Genomic DNA, 10,228 nt, shown 5'->3' on the forward strand with positions numbered 1-10,228 from the left:
TATTTTATATTCTTATTTTTTTAATTCAAAATATTTTCTGTTATTTTGTCTAGATTAAGTAAAATAATTAAATCTTGAGAATTGACAACAGTCCATGTGGGATCGATACTTGGACTCTCTGTCCACTTTACTATTACTTGACCTAGTGTACTTGCTAGTAAATACCGATTTAGCCGGTCAACGTACACATATGATACACTAACACAATATGAAATAATTAATAATTGTGCCAAAATATTTTTGATGTTTTTACTTGGTATTAATATTAAATAGACTGAAAATTTTAATGTCATTCGAACATGATATTGCACGAGAAAATATTCTTTGGTAAAATTTATTTTTTATGTTATTTATTATTTTTTTATTTAAATTATTGCAGGGTGTCCTTCACGAGGTAAAGTATTTTCGGTATTGGTTGCTAACCGAGATATTATTCTCTTTCGCCAGCGGAGTCTGGCGATGATATTGAAATTGACGAGTGTCTATTTCCTTTGAGTGATTTGAAAACGGTGGTATCTCGTGATATGAGGAGATCACCTTGTTTAAAAATTGCTAGTAACCCAAATTCTTGCGATAATAGTGGTTCTGAAGAGTCTTCGGGAGGAGTGAGCGAGCGTCTTTTGGACGAGTCGGAGATTTTAAGTCCACGTCAAGAATTGGACTTATCCTCTAGAAATATCCTTAAGATTCCCAAAAATGGAGATCCTTTCCATGAACCGCCTTCGGGTTATTTTACAGTATATCTGGAGTACTTTAATTTCGGTTTTTCGCTTCCTCCTCATGCCCTTTTGATAGAAATTGTAGATGATCTCGGGGTGGGTTTAAGTCAATTAACACCAATTGCGATTCTTCTCTTTACGTGTTTCCTAAGTAGAGTGAGCGAAATTAAAATGTCCCCGACTATAGATTTATTTTATGCGCTTTTCTCGGTGCGTCGTTCCATTCCAGGTTCCTATATTTATTTTCTACTTCGGGGAGATTGTAAGTTTCTATCTCGTTGTCCATCTCCGAAAAGCGATTGGAGAAAAAAGTTTGTTTATGCCTGGGATTATGGCTAGGGGGGGGGGGGGGGGTTCCCATAGTATGGAGTCCGGGCCATAGGAGAATTATTTTTAGCAAAACTCGTCGTGAACTGCAACTTGAATGTCGCTCCTTAGGTCTTTTCAAAAAGTTGGTTGATCCAAAGAGTTTACTTCCTGCCGGTATCTGCTTTTTCACTCTCTTGCATGCTATTGTATTTTTCTTTAATTTAAAGTACCTTGCTCGATGTAATTTGTGAATTTATTGTATTTATTTATGTATTGTTATTTTTGTTTTTTTCTGTAGGGGAAAAAATAAACTTGGCGGAGGTTCGGGCGTGCATAGAGAAAAATGAGAAGAAAACGTCAAAAATGCTAAGAAAAGACTCAACAAAGGAGCGAGCTTTCGGTGGTTCTCAAGAGCTTCCCCGGAGGAGGAAGTCTCCCGGGCCTTCAAATCATGCTAACCGTTTTGGCCCACCATCCAAAAGATTCGATATGCATGACAGGAAAATGGTGGCAAAAGGAAAGATGTTGCAGCCGGACCCGACATCGATGCACGTAGTAAAAAGGTTGAAGATCCAAGAGATCCGAAGAAAAAAACGTGACGACGAACGAGTAGTTGATCTGGGCACTCTCGAGGGTCGCCACTTGTTCGTGGAAGGAGTGAACCATAAAAATGATGCTGGATCTTTTTGGGATTTAAAAGATCCGGAGATTGGTTTGGAGAATGGGAGCGGACCTGATTGGAGATCATGACAGGTTGCATCTACTGCCTCAACCTACCGAAGTGTTAACTCGGTCTCTTGATTCGTCCTCCTTCCAGGTATATTATTACCTGTTTGTTGGTATGTATTATGATTTTTACGTAATAAATAATTTTCTTTATCTATGGGTGTTTACAGATTTTATCGCTTGCTCACACTTTTCAATTTCGAGAAGAGAGGTCTCGAAATTCCGGGAAAAAATTTGATGATGAGCTGACGTCATTAAGGGGAGAGTGCAAAAGACTCGGCGAGGAAGGTGATAAGGCTCGAGATGATTTTCTCAAGTCGCAAAAGGAGCTTGACGAGAAATCCAAAAATTATGATGCAATGTGTAAGGAGATGAAGCTACTTAGGGGAAAATATTCTCATGAATCGGAGACCGGTGAGATTTTTCTCAATTCGTCAATAGGCAAGAATCTCTTGCGAAGCACTGGAGAAAAATCAATTGAAGGCTATCGTGAATCCACAGCTTTTAGAGATGAAGTGATTCAGCGGATGATTGTTATTCATGATGAAGTTGTCGTGGATTGTCGCAAAGAACTACGGGATACTAAACTAGTTTCGAAGGAAATTATTACGATGATTCACCCTAAAATTCCGGAGCCTAGTACTGCAAGAGTTGAGGATGACTAGGATCCTCCCTTAGGAGATTTATTGGGAGGTCAGGGTGATGAGGAGATGATCGAAGCTTTGCGTTTGAATTTTTAGCTTATACAATCAATAACGACGGGTGTGTGTCGAAGCTACATGGAGACTACTCTTTGGAGCCGTGGAGCAGTTTAGTTTTATTATTTCTTGCCACTTTTGGGCAATTTTTTTTTTTTTTTTTGTAACAAAGTCAAAGTCCTAGACTTTGTTTGTTCTTCTTGAGTAAGTAAGTAGTTGGTAGAGGAGCAAATGAAAAACAATAATTCCTTTTCATATATATATATATATATTCATATATATATTCAATTTCGTCGATTATCATATCTCTTTTGCATTTTGAATTTGCTATTGCATACTTGTTTGATGAATAAAATACTATCGCTTTAATATTGGAATACTTGGGAGGGGATAAATCTCCCAAGATTTTGTCTCATGGGGAATTTCTAAACCCACTTGGTGCATGGTGAGCTATCCCGGGACTTATAATATTATTATGTTGTTCTGACCTCTTACAGCGTCATAAGTTCAAATGTCCCATGGGGCTGGTCAAGCCTCTTATTGTTGGGATTTTTTTATGATTGCTAGGGTCTATGACGTTTATGTCGTAAGTAAGCGTTAGTATAGGAGATGAGATATGATATTGTTTCGACAAAGTAATCTGCTTGTATAACAAAATAAACAAATTAGTTTAAAAATGCATCACAAAATTGTAATATGAAAACATAAGGAAAATATGCTAATAACAAAAGGTAAATATAGCCTAATATTGGAGAGAGTTGCAAATTATGCATAAAACTTCTTCAGGTTGGCCACGTTCCAAGGTCTGGGAAGTATTCGTCCATCTGAATGTTGGAGGCGATATGTTCTCATCTTCACAATCTCAATTACTTTGTAGGTCCTTCCCATTTCGGATCCAGCTTGCCCACGGATTTCAAGATATCAGATTTTCTCAATACAAGGTCTCCAAGTTGGAAAGACCTTGTCTTGACTCTATCATTGTATGCTTTAGTCATGCAAACCCGATATCTTTCGGCTCGTGTCGAAGCTTCATCTCTTAGTTCATCCACTAAGTCCAATGACATTCGGAGGGCTTTTTCATTCCCAGATGAAGTGTATTGTGTCACTCGCCATGATTGCTCTCCAATTTCGGCGGGAGCCACAGCTTCCGCTCCGTAAGCCAGGTTGAAAGGAGATTCTCCAATTGAAGAGCGTGGAGTGGTTCGATATGCCCATAGAAAACTTGGCAACTCATACACCCATTTTCCTTTGGTATTGCCTAGGCGTATTTTGAGGTGCTGTAAAATGGTTCGGTTGGTGACCTCGGTTTGCCCATTGGCTTGAGGATTGCCGACAGAAGTGAAGAACTGCTTGATGGAGAGTCCTTTGCACCAGTCTTTTATCTTCGCTCCAGAAAATTGAGTTCCATTGTCCGAAACAAAGGTTTGAGGAATGCCAAATCTGCATACTATATTCTTCCATAAGAAATTAATTACTTCTCTTTCCGATATTTTGGCCAATGGTTCAGCTTCAACCCATTTGGTAAAATAACCCACAGCAACTATAAAAAATTTTCTTTGTCCGGTAGCAGGAGGAAAAGGACCTACTAAATTCATTCCCCATTGAGCAAAAGGTAAAGGACTTTCCAGGGGCTATAAGATTGTAGCCGGCTGGTGATGGAAGTTAGCATGCTCTTGACATGCGTGACAATGTTTCGCTAACTCAATAGCGTCTTGCTTCATCATTGGCCAAAATTACCCTTGGCGTAATGCTTTCCCCACGAGAGCTCTGCCGGCTAAGTGATTTCCACATATTCCTTCATGAATTCCACGGAGCAAATAGTTTCCTTTGGCTGGCTTTAGACACTTTAGGTAAGGTGAAGAGAAACCTCTTTTATATAGTTCTCCGTCAATGATCGTGAACCGAGCAGCTCTCACTCTAAGTTTTCGAGCTTCTACTTGGTTAGCAGGCAGGTTACCCCGCATAATATAGTTGATTATTTCATCTTTTCAACTAGGTTCTTCGCTGTCAGCACAAAATATTGTAACATCACTTCCATCAGTTTCTTCCTTGCCATATGTTAGGAATGTAATTTTTCTATTATCAATGTTGGCCAAAGAGCTTGCTAACTTGGCCAGGCGGTCCGCTGACTTATTTTCCATTCTAGGTATCTGCTTCACATCGTAGCTGTCCAAACGTGAGAGAAGCTCATTCACTTGAGTGAGGTACCCAAGCATTTTATCTTCCTTCGCTTCATAATTTCCATTAACTTTACTGACGCTAAGTTGGGAGTCGTTGTGTATCATCAGTATTTTTGCTCCTACCGACATGGCCAATTTCATTCCCATGATGAAAGCTTCATATTCTGCCTCATTATTCGTTGCAGGGAATAGAAATCTTATGGCATATTGAAACTTATCTCCCTGAGGGCTCTCCACAACTATACCTGCACCACTTCCTGTAGAGGTTGATGACCCATCGACATAAACCATCCATGTCGGGGGTGGAGCTTTCTTCATGATTCACTGTCATCTCTATAAGAAAATCATCCAGAATCTGTGCTTTAATTGTCGGACGTGGGCGATATTCAATTCCATATTGGCTCAACTCGACAGCCCACTTAACCATTCTTCCTGATGCTTCAGGACTCGAGATAATTTGTTTGAGAGTATGATTGGTGAGTACAATTATTGGATGAGACTGAAAGTAAGGACGTAGTTTTCTTGCTGCAGTTACCAAAGCCAGTGCCAGTTTCTCGATCTTTGTATATCTTAATTTTGCTCCGTGTAACGTTCGACTGATATAATAAACTTGTTTGTGCTCACGTCCTACTTCAGAGACCAATACTGCACTTACCGCCTCCGCAGATATTGCCAGATAAATCAACAGGGTGTCACCTTCGTTTGGTTTTACCAACAGTGGCGGAGAGGTCAGATGTATTTTCAACTCGTCAAATGCTTGCTGACACTCTTCTGTCCATCGAAAACTTTTCCCACTTCTCAGCATTTTGAAAAATGGTAAACCCTTGTCTGCAGACCTTGAGATAAATCGGTTGAGGGTGGCCAAACATCCTGTCAATTCTTGGATGTCTTTTACACTCTTTGGAGGATTCATGTTTAAAATTTCTTTGATTTTTTCAGGGTTGGCCTCTATTCCTTGTTATGACACCATATAACCAAGAAATTTTCCTCCTCGTACACCAAAAGTGCATTTATCCGGATTAAGTTGCATCCTGTATTTTCTGAGTATACTGAAGCATTCCTCAAGATCTCCTAAGTGATTTGATGCTTGGGTACTTTTGACGAGCATGTCATCTATATAAACTTCCATGTTATGCCCAATCAATTGTTCGAACATGGTATTTACCAGACGTTGATAAGTAGCTCCAACATTTTTCAACCCAAACGGCATAACATCATAACAATAAATTCCCCGATCAGTGATGAAACTTGCTTTTTCCTGGTCTTCTTGTGCTAGGCCGATCTAATTGTATCCTTGATATGAATCAAGAAAAGTGAGCAACTCGCATCCTGCTGTCGAATCAACTAATAATTCAATTCGTGGGAGTGGAAACGGATCTTTGGGGCATGCTTTGTTGAGATCAGTGAAATCTATGCATAAAAGCCATTTTCCTCCAGGTTTTGGTACTAAGACAAAATTTGCAAGCCCATCTGGGTATGAAACTGGCCTGATGTATTTTGCCGCTAAAAGTTTTTCCACTTCAGCGACTATATGTCGATTTTTTTCTGGGCCGAATGCTCTTTTCTTTTGCTTCACTGGTCTCATTTTCGGATCAACACGGAGGTGATGGAGCGCATATTCATGAGGTATTCCGGGTAGAGGCTCATCACCCCAGGCAAACACGTCCAAGTTGCGACCGAGAAAAATTTTCAACTTTTCTTCCAATTCAGGAGGTAATTCGGTCCCCATTTTTAGTGTTTTCTTGGGATCATTTGGAACGATTTCCACGTGTTTTAGAGTTTTGGTTGCTGTTATTCTTTCTTTGCTCTCGGCTTCCTCATCCACCAAATGTATCTCGTTTTCACGCAAAAATTTTCCAGGTTTCGGTGCTCTTACCTCACTAGAAACTTGTCTTTTACGCTTTCCTGATGAACCTCGTAGGGTCACCGCATGACACTCTCTGGCTAGACGATGGTCACCAATGGCTTCTCCTACTCCTCCTGGAGTCGAAAACTTCAGCTTCATATGATAGGTCGATCCAATGGCTTGGAATATATTGAGACTTGGTCTTCCCAATATCACATTGTATGCAGATGAAGATTTTACTACAAGGAATTTCACCATCTTAGTAGACCGTTTGGGGTAAGAACCCAAGGAAAGAGAAAACGTTACTTCGCCCAAAGCTTCAACTATTTCTCCAGAAAATCCGACTAGTGGAGTGTTGACTGGAGTTAACTGTGCATTACTAATACCCAACTTGACGAATGCATCATGAAAAATTATGTCGGCCGAACTTCCTGAATCCACTAGAATTTTCTTTACCCAAAAATTGGAGATCGTGGCTGAGATGATTAAAGCATCATTATGGGCACCCCGAGGGTTCTCCAGATCTTTGTCGCTGAATGATAATCCATCTTGGATAATTCCAATTTCATACATTGGCAAGGAAGTAGGGCTAGACAAATTGTTGGTTCCTTTTGCTGCCCGCAGAAGGGCTTTTCTTGCATTGTTCGAGTCGCCACAAGCAGGCCCCCCCGTGATTATGGCGATTACTCCTCCAGTTGGCAAATTTTCATCAGCTCATTCATGTTTTTTCCCAGTTTCATCATGCCGCTTTTGATAGTCACGTTTTGGTTGTTCGTCCCGACGCCTGTCATCTCGCTTCTCACGACTTGTCCACAAAATTCCCCAAATATCCGCGCTTTATGAGTTTTTCAATTTCTGCTCGCAAAGTGAAGCAATCTTCTGTAGTACGACCTTTATCTTTATGAAAATGGCAGTACTTGTCTGAACGTTAGCGCTTTGGATTATTCTGCATTGGGCGAGGGGGACGCAACAATCCTTGTTTCTCAGCCACTACCAGTATATCGGTCAGACGTACATTGAAAGGGTATATTCTGGAGGCAAGGGCTCTGTGCTGTTCGCTTCTTGTCTCGTTTTCTAATATCTTGTTTATCTTCTTCTTTCTTTCTTTTGTTCAAGTAGTGTGGCTATACAGATTCTTCAACCAGTATATATTTCTCAGCTCTTTCCAGTAATTCCTCTAAGTTTTTGGGCGGCCTTCTTGCTATTGATTCCTTGAACTTCCAATGGCGCAAGTTTTGCTGCATTATTCCAGCTAACAAATCATGATTCACGTGTAAGACTCCGTGAACCGAGTGAGTAAACCGTTGAACATAGTCCCTCAAACTTTCCCCTTCTTTCTGAATGATTGTGAACAGATACGCTGCTGTTTTCGGGTATTTCTTGTTAATTAAGAATTGCTGGATGAAGCAGTCAGTAAGTTGCTCCAAGTTGGCAATAGATCCAGAGGGTAACTTATTGAACCATGTGAGTGCTCTTCCTAATAATGTTGTTCGGAAAATTTTACAATATGCAGCATCTGTGATATCATACAAATCCGCTTTCGCGTAGAATTTGTCAATATGATCTTGGGGGTCACTCGTTCCAACGAACTCAGGTAAGCTGGGGATTTTTACCCTCTTTGGTAATGCTTCATATAGGATTTCATCAGTGAAGGGGCTTCAACATGACGGAAAAATTGCTGACGAATTCTCTCCAGTTACATGTGTGTGAGATCCATCCTTTCGGGTTGGATTAGTGGTTTTGTTTTCGCCAGAGGTGTCATGAACTGTGTGAACACTTGCTTCACCGTCTTTCTGAGCAGTATTTTTCTTGGTCCCCCCTTGATCTTTATCATTCACTTTAGACTTGTCTTTATTTGGGTCTTCGTTATTAGGGTCAGGAGATGATAAGCCTTCAGTCTGAGCCTTTTTCTTGGTGCTTTTGCGCTTACGGGTTTCTAGATACTGAGCAACTGCATCTTTTGCTGCGAGTGCTGCTGTGTTTTCCATTAGTGCAGTCAAGGTTTCATGGGTGAGAGTAATGCTTGGTGGTGCGTTTCCATTGTTATTATTTCCTTGAGACATTTTAGAAGTAATATGTGCTCTCAATGACTTAAAGAACAGGTTTCCCACAGACGGCTCTAAGCTGATGTAGCCAAAAATCACTTGTATATGACATGTTGCTTCCGCAAAGTCCGGAGTATCAACGAATCCTTGTATGTTCCCGATGGAGATCTTCAGTGGGTTGTTCCTACGTCACAAAACAAAGTCAGATGAGCCGGAAGGGTTCCCGGCGAAGGCACTCCGACGCTCAAGTCAGTTATTACTCAAGGAATAATAATCGAGAGTAGAGCGATATAGTGCTTAAGAAAGTGTGTACCTTAATAATGAGGTGAATTGAGCTATTTATGTATATTCGAAGAGTTTCACGGGCTTGAGCCTTTTATGGGCTTTTGTAGAATTCTGGGTCTGCCTTATTTAAATATATATAATATTTAAATAAACTTGGGTCTAAAAAATATTTGGAGGGGACCTTCATGATTGGGCTCAGGCCCAGTTGAATTTTTAGGTGTAACCTATCAATATCACAGTTATAGCTAAGTTTGCGGGTAATTATTGGGGAGTTAAAAAGCTGGGTGCAAAATCCGGCGGTGCGTAAAAATAATCTCAAGAAAGGTGTGTTTGGTTTGAAGTAATTGGAAGAAATAGATGCATGAGAGTGATACTTGCATTGATGTGATATTAGGCCTCTAAGCAGTCTTAAAACGGATTCTTTCTAAGTTACATGTAATTGGAATAACATTGCACAAACACACATTCACGTAAAACTGAGGGTGTAGTGTGAAGAGTTGAGGGTGTTTTTAAGTTGGCATGTAACTTCTCTGAGGCTAATTCCCAAGAATTTTTCCTACTTTGTTGTTTGCTGTGTGTTTTTTGCATTTTTTTTCTTGCTCGAGGGCGGGCAAAGTTTAAGTATGGGGAAATTGATAAGTGCATTTTGTATGCATTATTTTGTGTTATTTTTAGGTTTATTTGGTATGCTTTCATATTGTCTCGTTGTGTTTTTATGTGTTTTATTTATGATTTATTTCTTGTGTGTGCATTTCACTTTCATGGGTCTATTTGTATAGGGGTGTGCAATCGGTTAAAACCGAACCGACCGAACCGAAATTTTCAAAACCCGAACCGACCGATTTATTTTTTAACAAACCGAACCGACCGAATTTTTATATTAAAATCGACTAAACCAAACCGATAAAAAGTCGATTATTTCGGTCTCCGACCGATCGAAATAATCGATTTTTTATTTGATTTTTTAGTTACATGTTTTTTTAAAAAAAAATTAAATGTATTTTTGTGTGCACAAATTTTTCTATTTGAATTTACAAGTATTTTTAGGTGCACATGGCTTTACCATTTTTTAAAAAATATATATATAATCTTACATGCGCACAAGCTTTCAATTGAATTTGAGATGAGATTTGAATGTGAAGATGAAGATAAATTGTGGTGTTAGGATTTAAGGCAAAAATTTTAGTCATATGAGAAGTTTTTTTGTTGGGTTGGTGAGTTTTAATTCTAAAAAATGGATATATGTAGTTATATCCCAACAACAAATGAATAATTATAGTTAAAAGTTAAGGCCCAATAATAATTTTTTTAATTATATAAAAAAATTCGGTTTAATTGGTTTAACCGATATTTTTTTAAAAATAACCGAACCTTAACCGATTAAACCGAATTAATCGAGATTTTTTAAAAAATTAACCGA

The 10,228-nt window shown here is 39.3% G+C and overlaps 1 protein-coding gene across 1 annotated transcript; it reads right to left on the reverse strand.

The window, feature by feature from the left end:
• Positions 1-5,914: 5,914 nt before the first annotated feature.
• LOC140860605 (uncharacterized) lies at positions 5,915-7,051 on the reverse strand. The gene has a single exon (XM_073263607.1). The coding sequence runs from the start codon at positions 7,049-7,051 to the stop codon at positions 5,915-5,917; it is 1,137 nt and encodes a 378-aa protein (XP_073119708.1).
• Positions 7,052-10,228: the final 3,177 nt, after the last annotated feature.

The sequence above is a fragment of the Henckelia pumila genome, chromosome 4 (genome assembly GCF_033568475.1).
Source record: "Henckelia pumila isolate YLH828 chromosome 4, ASM3356847v2, whole genome shotgun sequence".
NCBI classification, from domain to species: domain Eukaryota; kingdom Viridiplantae; phylum Streptophyta; class Magnoliopsida; order Lamiales; family Gesneriaceae; genus Henckelia; species Henckelia pumila.

Excerpts from the sequence above, each read along its gene's own strand:
- LOC140860605 (XM_073263607.1), bottom strand. The coding sequence starts at position 7,051 with ATGTATGAAATTGGAATTATCCAAGATGGATTATCATTCAGCGACAAA.